Genomic DNA, 19,131 nt, shown 5'->3' with positions numbered 1-19,131 from the left:
AGCCACCTTCATTAATTATCCTACCTAGATCTTCTGGATAACTCGTTGCAGCTTCTACAGCAGCACTTGCTGCTTCATCTTGCACTTTTATGTAATGGAGATGGCTTCTTTCCTTAAACCTCATTGATCGATCTCTGCCAGCTTCAAGCTTTTCTTCTGCTGTTTGATTGCCTCTCTCAGCTTTCATAGAATTGAAGAGTTAGGTCCTTGCTCTGGATTAGGCTTTGGCTTAAAGGAATGTTGTGGCTGGTTTGATCTTCTATCCAGGCCACTAAAACTTTCTCCATATCAGCAATAAGTCTGTTTTGCTTTCTTATCATTCGTGTGTTCACTGGAATAGCAATTTTAATTTCCTTCAAGAATTTTTCCTTTACATTCACAAGTTGGCTAATTGCTTTGTTCAAGAGGCCTAACTTTTGACCTGTCTCAGCATTTGACATGCCTTCCTCACTAAGCTTAATCATTTCTAGCTTTTGATTTAAAGTGATAGATATATGACTCTTCCTTTGACCTGAACACTTAGAGGCCACTGTAGGGTTTTTATTTGGCCTAATTTCAATATTGTTGTGTCTCAGGGAATAGGGATGCCCTGAAGGAGAGAGATGGGGAACAGATGGTCGGTGAGGGAGTCACAACACTTACATTTATCTATTAATTCAACCATCTTATATGGGTGTGGTTCGTGGCACACCTAAACAATTACAATAGTAACATCAAAGATCATTGATCACTGATCACCATAACAAATATCATAATAGTGAAAAACTTTTAAATATTGTGAGAATTACCAAAATATGACACAGAGACAAGAAGTAAGCAAATGGTATTGGAAAAATGGTACCAGTAGACTTGCTTGATACGGGGTTGCCACCACCTTTAATTTATATTTAAAAAAACAAACAAACAAAAAACATCTGGGAAGCACAATAAAGTGAAGTGCAAAAAGTGAAGTGCAATAAAATGAGGTATGGCTGTTTACTTCAAACTTTCTTTGGGTGGTTAAGGATAAAATACATGAAGTGTCTGTCTCCTGGTGAGTCTTTGATAAATGCATTTGTAATATGATCCCCCTACCCAATAATAATCATAACTTATTACAGAGTAGCCTTTTACAGTTTGCAAAACTGGGAGGGAAAGGGTTATATTCATTATCTTATCCTTAAAAAGTCTAATTTTTATTAATAATAATAGCTTACATGAATAGATTACTTGCTCTCTTTACAAGAGTTATGTAATAGCAGGTGCTCAATAAATGCTGAACAAATGAATGCTTTCAAAGGTGGATGTGAGCAAAGAAGAAATAGGGGACTCCTTCTTTGACTGGAGGACTCATTTTATGAGGCTCAGGACTCTGAAAGTACCCTTAATCATTCTGGTGGTCAGCCAAGGACTGGCAAGAGGCTCTGCCCGGCAGAGTCTCTTCTGTTCTGACTTGTGATAAAGTAGAGATAAAAAGGGAGTTTGTGACACCTGCAGGGCAAGAGTGAGCACCTCAGAGGAAGGCTGGGGAAATTTTTAGAACAAAACAGTTCTTTTAGCTCTGGTGTGATGGTAGTAATGGTGGAGGTGGTGATGGTGGTGGTGGTGAGAAGGTACCATAAAAGTAATCTCTGTTTTTTAAATTAAAATTTCATTAATTGTAGATTGCCTATAATTGTAAGAAATAATACAGAGAGATCTTTTGTACCCTTTGCCCGGATTCCCCCAACGGTAACATCTTACAAAACTATATAGTGTATTGATCAATGGAATACAATTGAGAGTCCAGAAATAAATCCATATATTTAGAGTCAATTGTTTTTTGACAAAAGTGCTGACACAATTCAACGGGAAAAGAATAGTCTTTTCAACAAATGGTGCTGGGACAACTGGATGTCCACATGAGAAAGAAGCAAGTTGTACACCTATCTCACAAAAACTAACTCAAAATAAGTCAAAAACCTAAATGTAAGATTTAAGCTATAAAACTCTTAGAAACAAACATAGGGATTAATCTTCATGACTTTGGCTTAAGCAATGATTTCTTATATATAAAACAAAAGCATAAGCAATAAAAGAAAAAATAGATAAATTGGACCTTATAAAAATAAAAAACTTTTGTGCTTCAAAGGACACTATAAAGAAAGTTAAGAGAAAACCCACAGAATGGGAGAAAATATTTGCAAATCATATATCTGATAAGTATTTGATATATATCCAAAATACATAAATAACTCTTAAAACTCTATAATGAAAAGATAAATAACCCAATTTAAAAATGAGTAAAAAAATTGAATCAACATTTCTTAGACCAAAGGTGCTTAGAATACTAAGCACCTGAAAAGATACTCAACATCACTAGCCATCAGGGAAATGGCAAAGCTAAATCACAAGATACCACTTCACAATCACTAGGATGAATCTAATCAAAAAGACAATAGTCTACGGCCATGCTACCTGAAAAAGCCCGATCCCATCTGATCTCGGAAGCTAAGCAGGGTTGGGCCTGGTTAGTACTTGGATGGAAGACCACCTAGGAAGACCAGGTGCTATAGGTGTAAAAAATAAAAAAATAAAAAATAAGTGATTGTAAGCTGACACGGTCCTTGCAATCTGTGAGGTCAACCATGGGTTGTCTCACCTAAAAACAAACAAACAAAAAAGACAGCAACAACAAAAAACACAATAACAAATGTTGGTGAGAATGTGGAGAAACTGGAACCCTTATAAACTGCTGGTAGGAATGTAAAGTGGTGCAGACGCTTTGTAAAACGGGCCAGTTCTCAAAAAGTTAAACATAGAGTTATCATACTGATGCAGGACAGGGCAAATTTTACTGAGTAGCGGGGAGACCAAACCCTGTACCAAGAGAAGAAGAGGGTCCTATAGCAGATACTGTAGAAAGAATTCAACACTCACACCAAAGTTAGAGTCAAAAGGAAAGTTTATTAGAAAAGGAGTAACATTCCAAAGAGTGTGGTCTCCTCTCAGAGGTAAAGAGTGAGAGGGACAGTGAGAGAGACAGTGAGAGACAGAATAAAGGCACTGAGAGGGATCCCGAGTGTTCAGGGAATTCAGTTTATATATCATTCTTTAGTTCCTGTGAGTTATAGTTTAAAAGATGTTGTTAACCCATTTCTTTTGATATGGACATACGTGAGGAGGGAGAAGAATATGTAGTGTGAAAAAGTGATGGCAGTTCCCAGCCTTTAATCCATAGGTTCCCCATGGTTTTAGACATAGAGAATGACTCTTGGTTCCTGTTTCCCCTTCCACAGGTGTGGGGAATGGGTTGTTAGCAATCTCAGGAGAAATCTTCCTTTGTTCTGAAGGTGTTCTGGCCTGGCTGCAGGGCTGATCAGCATATTACAGCCTCTGAATGTGGCTTGATTAATAATTTTTATTCTCTTGCCTCCTCCTTACAGTAATATGACCAGCATTTCTACTCAAGAAAAATGAAAACATAGGTCATACAAAAACTGTACACAAATGTTCATAGCAACATTATTCACAAGAGCCAAAAAGTAGAAACAACCCAAATAGCCATCAACTAATGAATGGCTAAACAAAATGTGGTATATCCATAAAATGTAATATTATTCAGCAATAAAAAGGACTGAAGTACTAATTCATGCTACAGCATAGACAGACCTTGAAAACATTATGCTAAATGCAAGAAGCCAGACACACAAAAGGCCATATACTACTGTGTGATTCAACTTACATGAAATACCCAGAATAGGTAAATCCATAGAGAAGGAAAGTAGATTAATGGTTGGGGCGAGGGGGCTGGAGGAGGGAGTAGACTGGAGAATGACTGCTTGACTGCTAATGAATATGGGTTTCTTTGGAGGGTGATGAAAATATTCTGGAATTAATGGTAATGGGAACACAATCTTTTGAATGTACTGAAAACCTACGAATTTATATACTTTTAAAGGGTGAATTTTAAGGTACGTTAATTGTCTCAATTTTTAAAAACTAGTAAAATTAATAAAAATGTCACAACTAGGATATTGATATTGGTACAATCTACCAATTTTATTCAGATTTCCCTACTTTCTCCTGTACTCTCTGTATTCTGTTTCTACAAAGGACTTAGCAATTACTATAAAGCATGTATATTATATTTAAAAATAATAAAAACCCTACAATTATATATAAGCTCATATTTAGAGCTGGAGACACAACCCATAATTCTCATTGTAAAGACGAGGTTTCTAAAAATTGTCTTTGGTATAAAATTTTATAGAATTAATATCATAACATAAAAGGTTATTTTAACTCAACACAATTCATCTTTGAGCATTTCACTTTCTAACACAACAATCCAAATCTCTGGGGTTCTTTTCTGGTTTTTAACCTGAGGCATATTTATTTCACCTTAATTGAGACCACGTTTACACCCTGCTTTTCTTTTTTAATGTCTCATTTATTACAAGAAGTTTGCATATTGCCTCCCAAGTTCAACAGAAATATTCCTTTATCTGTCTAATCACTATGTGTACACCTGAATCTAATACATTGTATGCCAACTATAATTCAAAAAATTAATTAAAAACAACAATGAATATTTCTTTATAAAAGGTGCAGAATATTTCATCCAATAGCTGTACCATGATACCTGTAATCATTCCTTTATTGCTGGACATTTAGGGTGTTTCCAATTTTCTTACTGTAAACTGCTGCAGTGGGCAACTTTCTTTTCTTCTTTTGGATGATTTCTTCCAGATAAGGGGTAGGGTTACTGATGAAAGATTTTAAACATCTTTCTGGCTCTTGACAATTTCACGCAGGTGCAAGATCCAGCCTCCCCCCTGACCTGCTTTCCGCCAGCCCCCAGCCTCATTCTGCAAAGCTTGACCCTAAAGACTGCCCCCCCCACCACCACTTCTCTTCCTGCTCTGCTATCACCTCCACCTTCTTCACCTGCGGGCCTCTGCCCCAACAGCTCAGCAAGGCTCCTTCTCCTTCCCACCGGTCTTCGGGCTGCCCACTCCTGAGGCAAGCTGCTGCCACGCGACGCAGCACGTGGCCATCCTGACTTGACTTTGCCATGGCCAATGCAATTTGGCACGTTGGTTCTCATCGTCCTTACCTTGGCTCTAAGGTGTCCCGACCAAGTCCCCAGGCACCTAAACCCTGGATGATGTTTCATTCTGTCCTTCCCAATTCTTCCGGCTCCCAGCGCTGGTCGGAGCATCTAGTAAGCCCTTGACCAAAACTCAAAGTATTTAAAAAACACATTAAAGTTTCTAAGCTGATCTTTTTACTTTAGTTAGATCTCTGAAAGTTATAAGTACAAAACAGTTTGCACTAGGAGCAGACGTGATAGGGGTGGGCAGATATGAATTATAACAGTAAATTCATACATTAATTCATTCAATAAGGATTTACTGAGCACCTACTATATGCCAACATTATCCACAGCAGCAACTAAAAGACAATAAAAGCAATAATGTAAAAAGTGTATTAGATGGTGATTCGAGCTAGAGAGAAAAATCAGGCTGGGGAAGGGGACTGAAAATGAGGAGTGTCTAGCAAGGCCTCCCTAACTAGGTGACAATAGTAAAAACAGGTTACATTAATGGGGGTGGGGGGGGCGGAGAGGGGTGTCTTCTGCGGGCCAATATGCTAGGAGGCTTCACTTCCGAAAGCCGTTTAAACTGACGCCACAATACATAGAGGCAGGGAATATTACTCCCATTGTACAGCTTGAGAGCGCGTAAGGTGCAGAGCTGGAGCGCGGGTCAGTTCTAAGCGTAAGGCCTCGGTCGACTCCTGGCCCTTGAGACAGGGTTAATGCCGTACGCGGTGGAGTGGCCCAAATATGCGCCTGCGCAGAGAGTGGAGTGCGCCTGCGCAGAGCGCAGAGAGCAGGGCGACGTGGCCAGCCGGAAGTGGCTCGTGCGGAACCGCCACCAGAGTATTTCTGATAGCTGCGTCAGTCCAGCACAGGGCTGCTGCTTTGCGTCCCCGCCGGCACCACCATGCTGAAGAAATTCGATAAGAAAGACGAAGAATCGGGTGAGGGGCCGAGGCTTGGGCCTAGGCCTGGGGGAGGCTGGACCATCGCGCAGGCTCTTAGCATTCTCCCTGGGAGCCCTCCTTCAGAGTTCTGTCCTGACCCGAGGCAGAGGCCCAGTGAGGGACAGAGGCTTGTGCGAAAGTCCACAGCTGGTCAGTGGCAAGCCTCCAAGAGTCTGAGCATGCTCCACTCCCCCTCTCCCATTCTTAAGCTTGGATGACCTTGGGTGGGCTGCGCGCCTCCCTGGGCCTCAGTTTCCCCATCTGTCAGGGGAGTAGCAAATGCTCCTTTGTTACTTTCAGTGTCTGAACTCGGGGTTCGCTGGGGCTGCGTTGATGCTGACCAAACTGGGGCATTATCTGTGTTGCCACTGTTTTGTGGCCAAGAACCTTAACTCTTACATTCGTGCCTGAGCTGGGAATATTAGAATGATCACAGGCATAGTGGAGGAGACAGACATCAACCAAATAATAACACGTAATTAATTACAAATGTGACATCTGCTGTGAATAAGCCCTAGTCACTGGGAGATAGTGGTCTCCACATATAATAGGGATTCAATCGAGTACCATTTGTGTACATGAATGCAAGAGATAACACTATGAAAGGCCGAGAAGGACTGTACCAGGGCTGCTGGGTGACTATAAGTGGTTTGGGGTAGAGGGCATCCCTTAGAGGACAGTGGTAGGATCTATACTCATGTAGAGCTTTTAGTTGCCCTTCGGAGAAGTTTGAACTTGACTACATAGACAATAGGGACATGTGTCACTTCTCTGTAGGAGAATTTTGAAATTCAGGGTCACAACTTGTACTCAGTTTTCTCTGTTTTTTGACTGTAGGCGGAGGTTCCAACCCCTTCCAGCACCTTGAAAAGAGTGCAGTACTCCAGGAGGCAAGTGTCATTTGCTCCTCTGTATCTTTCATCATAATGCTCACTATCAATGTGATTGAGATACTAACACATTCAAAGTGCTGGTTTAAAGAACAATAGTAGAGAAAACCTGTTCCTGGAAAGACAGGAAAACTTTGTTCCTGCAGAGAATTCATTATGCTTACATTTTTGTTGTTGTTACTGATTTCTCTTTCTAGTTAACAAACATTTACCAATTGTCTGTTAGTCAATAAGTCAGTACAGTTTACAGCCATGCCACCCCTGAACAAGCCCCATCTCGTCTGATCTCCGAAGCTAAGCAAGGTCGGGCCTGGTTAGTACTTGGATGGGAGACTATCTAGGAAGACCAGGTGCTGTTGGTGTAAAAAATAAAAAATAAGGGATTGTAAGCTGACAAGGTCCTTGCAATATGTGAGGTCAACCAAGGGTTGCCTCACCTAAGAAAAATAAAAATTAAAAAATAAATAGTACATTCCTAACTAAATTAAGGAAGATATCAGGAGATGTTAATAGATGTGTTAAAGAAAAAAACTCATGAAAATAAGCTTGTCTGAGCAAGTGTATTTACCCTGGGACTTCTCAGCCTTTGAACTTGTTTGAGGATAGTCAATGGAGGGGAAATAAACTGGCCTGGAAGGTAATATAATTCATCCCTTCTTCTTAGGCCCGTGTATTTAATGAAACTCCCATCAACCCTCGGAAGTGTGCCCACATCCTCACCAAGATCCTTTACCTCATAAACCAGGTAACAGGGTGAGGCTTCAGGTTGGAGAAAATGGTGTTGGGGGATATTGGGGGTGGTGCACTTAAGCTACCACTGTGTGGTTGTAGCCAGTGGCCCAGCTCTGGGTCCCCTCAGGTCCAATTCCAATGTGTTGCCTTTGATGGAGCCTCTGTAGGGTCTGAGGATCTGGCCTGGGCTGATCCAGCAGGAAGAGCCTTCTGGCCCCTCTGTCCCCAACTGAGATTTCTTTTTTGATGAAAATAGGGGGAGCACCTGGGGACCACTGAAGCAACTGAGGCCTTTTTTGCCATGACCAAGCTCTTTCAGTCCAACGACGTAAGTGCCCCAACCCTAGCTTTCCTTGAGAGGAAACAGCTGTGACAGGGTGGTGGGAGGGCCAAGGGAAAGTGACCCCACCAGTCAGTGTGGACTGCCTTTGTATCTTCTGGAGTTTTCTTGGAGTTTTCTTTTGCTAACCTGGCCCTCATGCTAGGCTAGGGGTCATAGAGCTTTTCCCATTTCTTTCCTAGCCCACCCTCCGTCGGATGTGCTACTTGACCATCAAGGAGATGTCTTGCATTGCAGAAGATGTCATCATCGTCACCAGTAGGTGAGTCTTGGGTGTGTGGATAGTTCCTTTGATGGGTTCCACTGATACAAGGCCATTTTTTTTCTCATATATACTGGACAATGAGATTTTTGATTGACATATTGCCAGGTACCCTTCATCTTCTGCCTCTCTCATCTTTCATTTACCACTGCCCACCCCATGACAGCGTCCAGAGCATGCCATTTCCCTTTTAATTCTCTGGCCTTAGCTTAGGCACAGACTCTTTCCTTGATTTAGTCAACTGAGCCAGCCTGGAACTCTCACAAAGAGCTTAGTCAGTATTAAGAGAGAGCAAAAGAAAAATAGACATAGAGAATGCAAGAGGTATATAAAGGCTTCCTTACTACCTACTGCTTTCTACATTAGATTGAGTGATTTAGGGGACAGAAGTTTCTAAAGTACAATCCCTGTTTTTAAGAACTGGGGCTCAGTTCTCTTATTTCTTGTCACAGATTTCTTTTTGTGGAGGTGTTATATATTCATTTTTAGGTTCATTTAGATAAATATTTATTGACTGTCTACCAGTCCTTGTGTGTAACTCTGGGAATAGAACAGCAAACAAGACAGACTTGGCCTCTGCAGCCTCAGAAATCACAGAGACATAACCAGGCGGTCAGGCCATTAAGATAGTATATAATATAGTTTACTATGGGATATATGATGAGCTGTGAAAGCAGTAAAGAAGGGCACCGAACTTGAATTTGGATAAGGAAAGGCCTCCTAGAAGAAATGTCTGAGTAGAGTCTTGAAGGAGGAGTGGGAAATAGCAAGACAGAGATGGGGTTGAGGGGACAAGGAGTGCTCTGGGCTGAGGAAACAGCATACGCAAATGCCTGGAGAGGAGAGATCACATAGTGTAGTGGGGACTTCTTTGTTAAAGAGTTTATGCTTCATGGTAATGGCAGTAGGAAGCAGAGGAACGACCTGGTCAGTTTTGAGTTTTATAAAAGTCCCTCTTGCTGCTTTGTGGAGTTTGGCTTGGAAGAGGCAAAAGTAGAGAACACTAGTTAGGAGACTTGTGTAGTAATCCAGGCAAGTGTGGTGGGAGCTAGAGAGAAGTGGGCACGGGCTTGTGCTTGGAGAAGGCAGACCAGGCTCCTGGGCATGGACAACACCTTCTCCCATTACAGCCTGACAAAGGACATGACTGGCAAAGAAGATAACTACCGGGGCCCAGCCGTGCGAACCCTCTGCCAGATCACTGATGTGAGTCTGCTATTCTCACCCAGCCATCCTCCCCTTTTCCTGCTTTTCAGTCAAGGTTCAGTCCCATCCTTTGCATGCTTATCGTTGTCCCTCATCTCCTAGACAAAGCACTGAGCCAGCTGATGGAGGGGTGAGGGGTAGGGTGCACAGGAAACACATTTGCTTCCTTCCTCCTCACATCACTTTTCCATACCCCATTACTTGCATTCCTAAAGGATGCTGAAGGTTGATTGCGTCCCCTCCTACCCCACTCCTTGTCCCCACAGAGCACCATGCTGCAGGCTATTGAGCGCTACATGAAACAGGCTATTGTGGACAAGGTGCCCAGTGTCTCCAGCTCTGCACTGGTGTCTTCCCTGGTGTGTAACTGTGGCCAAGGCCCTGCGGGGCCAGAGGTGGGAGGTAAGGTGGGGTGCGTGGGTGAGGATCAGGAAACCGAATATCAGAGTCACTTTATAGTAGGAAATAAAGTGTTTTTGCATCCCCATATCTGAGAGTCCCAACCACCTTAGTGAAGAGTGCTGGGGAACTCTGGGTTCATTGAGGAGGGACCAGTTGGATGGCCTTGACCCATCGCTTGCAGTGACAGATTGTTGGAGTGTGGGCCTAGCTGGAAATCTGTCAGGGCAGAGAGAATGATGGTAGGAGCCATCCTGTGCTTGTGCGTTGTCTCAAGACCAGGACAATGGAGAGGGCCTGGACTTTGAGGGAAGAACCAGGGCTAAACTGTGAGCTGGGCCCAAGAGTTGTATTGGCAGAGCCTCCTGCCTGCCTGCCCTTTAATGTACCTTGTTGCCCACAGCACCTGCTGAAGTGCAGCTTTGACGTGGTCAAGCGCTGGGTGAATGAGGCCCAGGAGGCGGCATCCAGTGACAACATCATGGTCCAGGTGAGGTGTGAGTGGAGCAGTGGTATTTAAAATACTTAGGCAGATAGAATGGCATTGGCCAGTCAGAATGGACTCTCACCACAGAGATCCTGGTGGCCCCTAGCCGGAGCAGGCTCTAATCCTTTTGTCATTGGATTGTGGCAAGATTTGGGAAAGAATCTAGGCTACCCCTTAGGGCCATGGTGGGGGTGTTGAAGTGGGGTGAGTTAGAGGCTGTTTACCATTTGGTGCCAAAATATTCAAGTATTTTGATAAACGGCTATGTAGTGTTTTGGGGTATGCAATGTAGCAAACCTGGCCCAGGCAGGCAGAGGGCTTTTGCTAAGCAGCTCTGTTAGTGATACATGGAAATATCTTGGGTGGGACTTTTATCTGTGTAACTCTTCTTTAGTGATCTAGGCCAGGAATTTAATTCTCTTGAGTTTCAGTTTATTTGTCTATAAAATGGTAGTGAAAGTTTCTGCCTCACAAAGCTGTGAGGATAAAATGAGACAGTATCTATAACATCTGACCCATCTGGCGTGTACCTATAGGTGGTCCCTTTGTGTTCATCTCTTCTCTTTCTCCTCACCTTTTGCACTGATTCTCATCTCCAGGGCCAACTGTGGCCACTCAAAACACTTCCCCAGGGTCAGAGAAGCTTCTCACATAGAAGGCACCCACAGCCTCAGCACTTAAATACTACTCTCGTAAGGAAACAGAAAAGAGCAGAAGGAACAGGAAATAACTGTGTACCTTACATCTCCAGAAGGGAATCCTGGATTTTGAGCCCTCCAGACCTTGCTTTGACAGTACCAGCCATGAGTCCTTGGGAGAGTCAGTGAGCTAAGATTATGTATCTTCAGGAGTGTCGTAGGGTTTACCATTGTAAGGTCTTATGTCTGAGGTGTCTTGCATGATACCTTGCAACACATGTCCATGCTCAGGGCCCATGTCCCTCCTTCTCTTTTTTGTTGAAATAAACTGGGTCTCTTCCCATTCTTTCATCTCTGCAATGTCTGTTGTCCCCCTTCATGATGTCTGTCGGGGGATGGAACAAGAACTAGATATATTCATGTGGTTTGTTGAGTACTCTGTCAGGAGCTATCTATAAAGACCATCTGGGGGAATTGTCACAGCCACTCTGTGAAGCAGCTACTATGATGCCCATTTTAGAAATGGGAAGGCTGAAGCCCTCTCAGCCAGACACAGTGGCCTGTTCAGGGCCACGCACACAGCTAGTAGACCTGGGCTTCTCATGCTTTCTCTGCTGCTATCTCCTGTCCTCTAGTACCATGCACTGGGGCTCCTATACCATGTGCGTAAGAATGACCGCTTGGCTGTTAATAAGATGATCAGCAAGTTCACCCGGTATGGCCTCAAGTCTCCCTTTGCCTACTGCATGATGATCCGGGTGGCCAGCAAGCAGCTAGAGGAGGAGGACGGCAGGTAACGTCTCTCGTCTCTCCTGGCTAGATGTTGCTTCATTCAACTTACCATGCCAAGCCATATCCAACTTCTTGCCACCTGTGTTCTTTTGTAGCCGTGACAGCCCACTGTTTGACTTCATCGAGAGCTGCTTGCGCAACAAGCATGAGATGGTGGTATACGAGGCCGCCTCAGCCATCGTCAATCTGCCAGGCTGCAGTGCCAAAGAGCTGGCCCCAGCTGTGTCAGGTTATCAGACATTCCTTCACCCAGCTGCACACATTGTGCTTGCTGGGAACTAGGTCCTGGGCTAGGGGTCATAGGAAGAAAGAAAATGCCCTCGCATAGGCCACAGTCTAATGTTAAGAAAAGGAATCAGTACCTAGTAAGCACTGCTCTGTGCCAGGCACTGTACTATGGCCTCTCATGTGTATTGCATTTTGGGGATGGAGTACTTTTAGTTATATCTTACCACTAAAGAGGCTGGGGCTCTGGTAAGTGGCAGAGGTGAGATTCAAATCGATTCAGATCTGCTCTACAGCCTGTCAGGCTGGCTAGCCATGTTACAAGAGGCTGGTGGAAGAACTCAGGATTTATGAAACCAATACATGCTCCCTGGGGGCTGAGCTGTCTCAGGTAAAGGAGAAAGCAATTCAGAGGGGTCATTTAGAGCCTGGACACTGGAGCATGATAGCCTGGGTTGGACTGCCTCTGCCACGTAGCAGCGGAGTGAGCTTGGGCAAGTCATCCATTTTCTCCATGCTTCATCTTCTCTGGAATATGGATTGTAATCATGCCTGTTATGTAGGGTTACGGTAGGTAGTAAACCTGTATAATCTATACAAATGGCTTAGAATAGTGCCTAGCACCATGGTGAACAGTGTGTTATTTGCTGTTATTAAGGAGAATCTACCCACCTCAAGTTGTTTCACATCTAGTCATTGAGTATTCAGTGCCTTGTTTGTACAGTTCCCTGTGCTAGGTATTGAGATCTTAATGTTTTCAGAGTAGCAAGCATGTGATGATGTGCTAAGTATTTGGTACTGGAAGTGGGTATGTTGAGGGGTTAGAAAAGGAGAGATTCTTAGTGGTGCTAAACCCAAATTCAAAGAGTGAGAGAGTGAGAAAGAAAAGGAGAGTGTTCTAGGACAAACCCAATGAAAGCCAAGATATTATGGCAGAAGAGTTCGAGTTGCAGATTTTTCAGTTGAATGGACCTCAAGGTTTTCTAATCTCGGTAATAATGGTATAACCTGGTCAAGTGGAGAGATAGGATTCATGTTTAGAAAAAGAAGTCTCCCTTCTTAAAGACAAAAATATAAGAAACAAAATGAATTCTGATTTGGGTGTTCATTCTTACTGTATTCCCCATATTTCCAGAATAACGAAAGACATAAATAAGAGCCTTCAAAAGAAAAGTTATCTTATTTTAAGAAAAACAAAAAGTCCCCAAAAGGTATAAGAGAAGCCAAAGTACAAAGAAAAGAACATAGATACTTCAGAAAACAGTAGTCATGTTCACTATCACAGCCAGTGCAGAACTGAGCCATGAGCTTCCTGACAACCAAAGCACAGGGAGGGAGAGATATGCTGCCTGATGTATGCCCACACAGTATAAGAGCTAAGGCTATTGTTTAAGCCAGGACTGCATAAATTCTGTTGGTTTCCGTATGTGCCTCAGGAGAGAGGAGTAGAGTTCTATTTTACAAAGGTCCAGGGGTCATGTTTCAGGTGCAGGTGGTCCTGGATTTCAGTCCTGGTTCTGCCAACTATTGACTACTAACACAATTACTTCAGTTTCTTTACCCCTTTGTGCCTCAGTGTTATCTGTTAAACGATAATTGTGATAAATAATAACAGTAGCTGCTTCATAAGGTTGTGAGGAATCAGACAAGGCACAGCAGCTCCATAGCACAGTGCCTGGCACACAGCAGGTGCTCAGTAAACAGTAGCTGTCGTCATTCACAAGACCCACTGGGCCGTCATACACATATTAAGGCCTGTACACATGGCTCAGGTACCCAGGGAGAGAAAAGCTTATTTCCTTGTTTAAGGTGGGGGTGCCAGCAGGGAAGTGAGCTGAGCAGATCTGCTCTACAGCCTGGTTTGAAACTGAACAGCTTAGAGCCCTTGCACGTCCTCCCCTGTTCCTGCCCCTCCCCTGGAGATCTACCTGGGTTTTCCCAGCTGCTGAGCGGTGAGGGCAGCCTGGCACATGGCATCTGTCTCCCCACAGTGCTCCAGCTTTTCTGCAGTTCGCCCAAGGCCGCTCTCCGCTATGCTGCTGTCCGCACCCTCAATAAGGTAAGGGTCCAGGGTGGACAGAATGGGGACCTAAACATTTGAGAGGATCGGTAGAGGTGGCATGATCCAGCTGGAGGTGTTTTCTAGCCCCTGACCTGGATAGGTATAACCCTGATCACTTTTACTTTCTATCAGATGGTGAGATGAGTTCACCCAAGGGACCTCTGACTGGGACAGACCCATCCACTAGATTGACAGAAGTCCTATTTTTTTGTCTCATTCCTGTCCTTTTCTCCTTCTCAAAACAGGTTGCCATGAAGCATCCGTCAGCAGTGACAGCTTGTAATCTGGACCTGGAGAACCTGGTCACAGATTCAAATCGTAGCATCGCCACACTGGCCATCACCACCCTCCTCAAAACTGGCAGTGAGAGCAGCATTGACCGCCTCATGAAGCAGATCTCCTCCTTTATGTCAGAGATCTCAGATGAATTCAAGGTACCTGGTGCACCTTGGGGACACCCACAGTCTTCCAGAGAATCAGGAAGATTCTCTGTGCCCCCTCTCCATGTTCCCTAGGTACTAGTCTAGGATCTACCTGAGGGACTATTCAGGCTTGAGGACTTAGTAGAGAAGGCTATCACATCACCCTTCACAGAGTTCAGACTTGAGAGATGGACATAGTCCTCCCTTTGGTGTTTGTCTACATTGTTCCTTTGCACAGCCCATTGGCAGGGCATGGTGTGAGGGCTGAGGGAATAAATTTTGTCAAAGATGATACTGTTTTCCAGTTTGGGTTGATGGTAGTACTGTTGATCAGTTTGCCTAAGGAAGGACAGGGTCAGGTCTTGGATGAGGGACGTGGGGAAGTAATTGTGATGACTGAAGACATGTTAAGTTTGTGGATACTGGTTGGAGTTGTCTGGTAGACATTTGGAAACATTGAGCTCAGACAAGAAACAAAGATCTGCCGTCAGTGGTATAGAAGAGGCGGTTAAAACCATGGGAGGAGATAAGATTGCCGAAGAGACTGTGAGAAGAGAAGAGGGCCAGGGACAGAATACCCAAAGAGGAGCCAGGAAAGATAATGGAGGGGATCACAGAGGAGTTGGCAGGGTGGTAGGAGACACAGAGAAGCAGGACAAGTGAGATAGAGAAGGAAGGCTTACAGACTTACTTTGAGGTTTGAGTAGCAAAGCAGAGTTTAAGGGACCTAGAGTCTGAAACCAGGATTATTGGGACGGCTCTGCTCAACACCCTGCCCTGGATGGGCTCAGGGACTGCATGCTCCCTGAGGGTGGGGATAGAGTGCCCCTCGTCTCCCCACCCTGTCACATCCAGAGCCTGGCCTTGCCTAAGAAAGGACTCCATTGGCACTTGGAGAATTAAGTAACTCAACCCTGGTGGTAGCGGGCTGCTGCTTACACATGTCTATTTGACTCAGGTGGTGGTTGTCCAGGCCATCAGTGCCCTGTGTCAGAAGTATCCTCGCAAACACGCTGTCCTCATGAACTTCCTGTTTACCATGCTGCGGGAAGAGGTAAGAGTAGGTGACATGTGGAGCATGCCAGGGCTCCTGGTGCAGGGAGTGACTTGGCTGCTGGCTGCATGCTCAACTTGGAGTCAAGTGCCCATTCTTGGTTGTACCCAGATCAGCCTGTTAACAGTGTAGATTTCCTGGTGCCTGCAGCCCTTTAAACTCCTCATGGACCAAGAGATGAACATACATCATTACTGGTATTTATAGTAATAACTATAATGACTTACTACCCTGGCTCCCTGGCTTTAAAGACAGTGATGCTCTGAGGCAGTGCTTGTGCAGCAGGTGGGAAGCCATGTTCTGTCCTGGTAGCTAGTGTAGAAATATTCAGGGCCATTCAAGGAGTTCCCTGGGTGGTTTCTTGTGAAACTGATGCTAATGTGACATTTGCTCTATTTTTGTTCCTCACATGAATTAATGATTCACTATGCCACCGTTCTTGGATGTCTCAACAAAACTGGTTAATTCAGAAGAGCAGAAGCAAACAGTTTGTGGAGTAGATTTGGTCCCCAGATATTTGGTGCCCCTTTGTCCCAGCCCCAGAGTGGCCCTTGAACTGAGGCAGTAGAGGAGCTGTTGCCTTGGGTGTCTTTGGGTTTCCCAAGAATATCGGGAGGAGAGCACTAATGCTTAGGGAGCCTTCAGCTAATGAGTCATGCACTTTGGAGATGCTATACAGGATATACAATCTTGTGAACCTCATGACAGGCTTTGTCCATAGACATTATTTTCTCCCTTTAAAAATCAGAGATTTGAGACTCGGGCTGCCTGTGGTCATCTGACCAGTACGTGTCTGCACCAAGACCTGAATGCAGATCTGTGTGACTCCAAAGCCCATGATTTTCTCCTGGATCTCCTTTCCTCCCAGGAAAACTCATGGTTCCACAGAACAGTTGCGTGTAAGTCCTTCACTCATTAGAGTACTGGACTTAGACACTGAGACCTTGTCTTCTGGAAATGGGTCTGTTTCTAGCTTTCTGCAGAGAGGCTTGTCATTCTCTAGTTAGAGCAACTGCCAGTAAAGCCTTGATGCACTTCTTCTGAACTTAAAAATGAACTTAAATGCCCACCAGGCTGGCTGACTGACTGTGGAACTGATAACAAAATAGTGTTTGCAAGTTTATGGTGCACCTACTCATATAACAGCTTTATTGAAATGTATAGTGTTGTACACATAGCATCTTTGTTCTTCAAAATAACCTGTGAGGTAAGCACACTACTGGTCCTTATTATGAAGGACTATGGAGGCTCAAACAAGGAAAGTGGCTCACAGACATAAAACAAACTAATCTGAAAACAGAGGCCAGATTTGACCCACAGACCAATTTTACTTATACAAAGTTTTACACATTTCACATTTAAATAAAGTAGCCATTATTTAAAAATCAAGAAAACATCTATCACCACAGATACCCAGTTTTCTCTTGAAAAACTTGTAAGATCTGGCAACACTAGGCTAAGTGGTGATTTCCCTTTTTAAATGGGACAGGCACTGTCTATCGCCCCACCGGTCCCATCCAATTAGCTTGGTGTTGCCAGGTTACATGCCTGGCACCTATAGGCATCTCATTTGCCACCTCTGTCATTAGAGTCTGTAAGCAGTGGAGCATAGTTTTAATCCAGGATCTTCTGACTCTCCACAGCCCCGTTTTGTCTTTTTTAATTGTGGTAAAATACACATGACATAAAAATTTACCATTTTTAAGTGTAGGGATTAGTATTGTTAAATATATTCACATTGTTGTGTGACAGATCTCCAGAACTTCTTCATGGTGCAAAGTTAAAACTCTATACCCATTAAACGCTAACTCCTCACTACCCCTCCCTCAGCCCCTGGCTATGAATTATACGACTCTAGGGACCTTATATAAGTGGAATCATGCAATATTTGTCCTTTCGTGACTGTCTTATTTCACTGAGCGTGATGTCCTCAAGGTTCACCCACATCGTAGCATGTATTGAAATTTGCTTTTTAAGGTTGAATAATATTCCACTGTGTATAATAGACCACATTTTGTTTATCCATCTGTCAATGGACAACTGAGTTGCTTCAACCTCTTGGCTATTGTGAATAATGATGCTATGACCATGGATATACAAATATCTCTTCAAGACTCGGCTTTCAATTTTGGGGGGTGTGTACCCTGAAGTGGAATTGGGATCACATGGTAATTCTATTTTTAAAAAAATTTTTTGAGGAACCACCGTACTGTTTTCCATAGCATGCATACCACCATTTTGCCTTTTATCTCAAAGCTGGGAAGAAAATAAGACTCAAAATGTTTCTTTTAACCCAAATACTGTTAGAACTGGAAAGGCCCCAGAGAGCATTCAGTCCAAGCCTTTTGTTTTACACAAAAAAGGAGATTGAGCACAGAGAACCAAGTCTTGTCTCCAGGTTTGGTGTTTGGACCACTGTCCTTGGTCCTGGTTAGGCTCTGAGCCTCACAGCTCATTTCTGGAGAGAGCAGCTTCCTTGTTCAGCTTGAATCCCCTCTGCTGTAGGGTGGCTTTGAGTACAAGCGGGCCATCGTGGACTGCATCATCAGCATCATTGAGGAGAACTCAGAGAGCAAGGAGACAGGGCTATCACACCTGTGTGAATTCATTGAAGACTGCGAATTCACTGTGCTGGCCACCCGCATCCTGCATCTCCTGGGTCAGGAGGGGCCCAAGACTAACAACCCCTCCAAGTACATCCGCTTCATCTATAACCGAGTAGTTTTGGAGCATGAGGAGGTCCGGGCAGGTAGGTCTGAGCCAGGACTGAACTCGAACTTTTAACTTGTTCTTGAGTAGACTGCCCTAGCAAAGGGACCTGAGCCTCCATTGGGGACAGGGCAATTGGTGTTCTTGCCTCTTAAGCTCAGTTTTTATAATATTATAGAAGGACCTTAGATGCTTAGAGGTCATCTAGGTGAATGGTTTTTAACCTCTCTAATTTGTTTTATTGATTTTTTTTAAGTTTCACTTTATATTAGTGTTTAACTTTATTTCTTTTTTTAATAATAGCTTTATTGAGATATAATTCACATACTATAAAACTCACTTTTAAATGAGTGTGCAATTCAGTGTGCAACCATTATATTTTATTTTTAATTTATTGTTTTTCTCATGCCCACAGGACAGATTTTCCTATTTCAGTAATCTATAATCATTAAGTAATAGTTCATTTTCTCATTGATATTTTACATTTAACTGTGAATTAAGGCCATTTGGCTACAGAAGCTGAGAAGCCTGACATTGTGTCCAGCTCCTGGGGACTCATCAGAGTTAATGCTGAAAATGGCTCTTGGAACTCTAGTTTGGGGCTGCCTTCTCCACGGAATAGATGAAGAAGTTGAAGCCAGGTGGTACCAAGATCCACCCAAGCCACTCATTGTGTTGGCTCTGATGTGTCACGTATATCATATGTACTTGATAAACACAGGTGCTGTGAGTGCTCTGGCCAAGTTTGGAGCCCAGAATGAGGAGATGTTACCCAGTATCTTGGTGTTGTTGAAGAGGTAAGTGTAGGCCTGAGGGCCATAATGAATGACAATTCTGTCAAGCCCAGGCAGCTTTCCTTTGTCTCTTTTTAACTAAAAAGAGGTGGCTGTAGGGAGGGAGTTAC

At 43.7% G+C, this 19,131-nt stretch overlaps 1 protein-coding gene and 1 pseudogene across 2 annotated transcripts in view; both read left to right on the top strand.

Moving 5' to 3' along the window:
• The first annotated feature begins 2,419 nt into the window (after positions 1–2,419).
• On the top strand, positions 2,420–2,537 carry LOC112477518 (annotated as a pseudogene).
• A 3,314-nt stretch (positions 2,538–5,851) lies between these two features.
• The window catches only part of COPG1 (coatomer protein complex subunit gamma 1), a 23,780-nt gene continuing 10,500 nt past the window's right edge, over positions 5,852–19,131 (top strand). The window contains exons 1-15 of one of the 2 annotated variants that reach the window (XM_006909042.3): positions 5,852–6,006; positions 6,847–6,899; positions 7,564–7,644; positions 7,888–7,959; positions 8,154–8,233; positions 9,364–9,439; positions 9,706–9,798; positions 10,242–10,328; positions 11,599–11,756; positions 11,851–11,984; positions 13,972–14,039; positions 14,288–14,476; positions 15,423–15,518; positions 18,024–18,267; positions 18,949–19,024. In XM_006909042.3, the coding sequence (XP_006909104.1) occupies positions 5,970–6,006; positions 6,847–6,899; positions 7,564–7,644; positions 7,888–7,959; positions 8,154–8,233; positions 9,364–9,439; positions 9,706–9,798; positions 10,242–10,328; positions 11,599–11,756; positions 11,851–11,984; positions 13,972–14,039; positions 14,288–14,476; positions 15,423–15,518; positions 18,024–18,267; positions 18,949–19,024 (1,544 nt within the window). In that variant the 5' untranslated portion in view covers positions 5,852–5,969. The remainder of the gene's footprint in view (positions 6,007–6,846; positions 6,900–7,563; positions 7,645–7,887; positions 7,960–8,153; positions 8,234–9,363; positions 9,440–9,705; positions 9,799–10,241; positions 10,329–11,598; positions 11,757–11,850; positions 11,985–13,971; positions 14,040–14,287; positions 14,477–15,422; positions 15,519–18,023; positions 18,268–18,948; positions 19,025–19,131) is intronic. The other variant, XM_025044788.1, reaches the window with a different exon arrangement.

This window comes from Pteropus alecto, unplaced genomic scaffold (genome assembly GCF_000325575.1).
Source record: "Pteropus alecto unplaced genomic scaffold, ASM32557v1 scaffold191, whole genome shotgun sequence".
NCBI lineage: Eukaryota > Metazoa > Chordata > Mammalia > Chiroptera > Pteropodidae > Pteropus > Pteropus alecto.
Note: the sequence above shows the minus strand (reverse complement) of the source record. Positions and strands in the feature narration are given on the sequence as shown.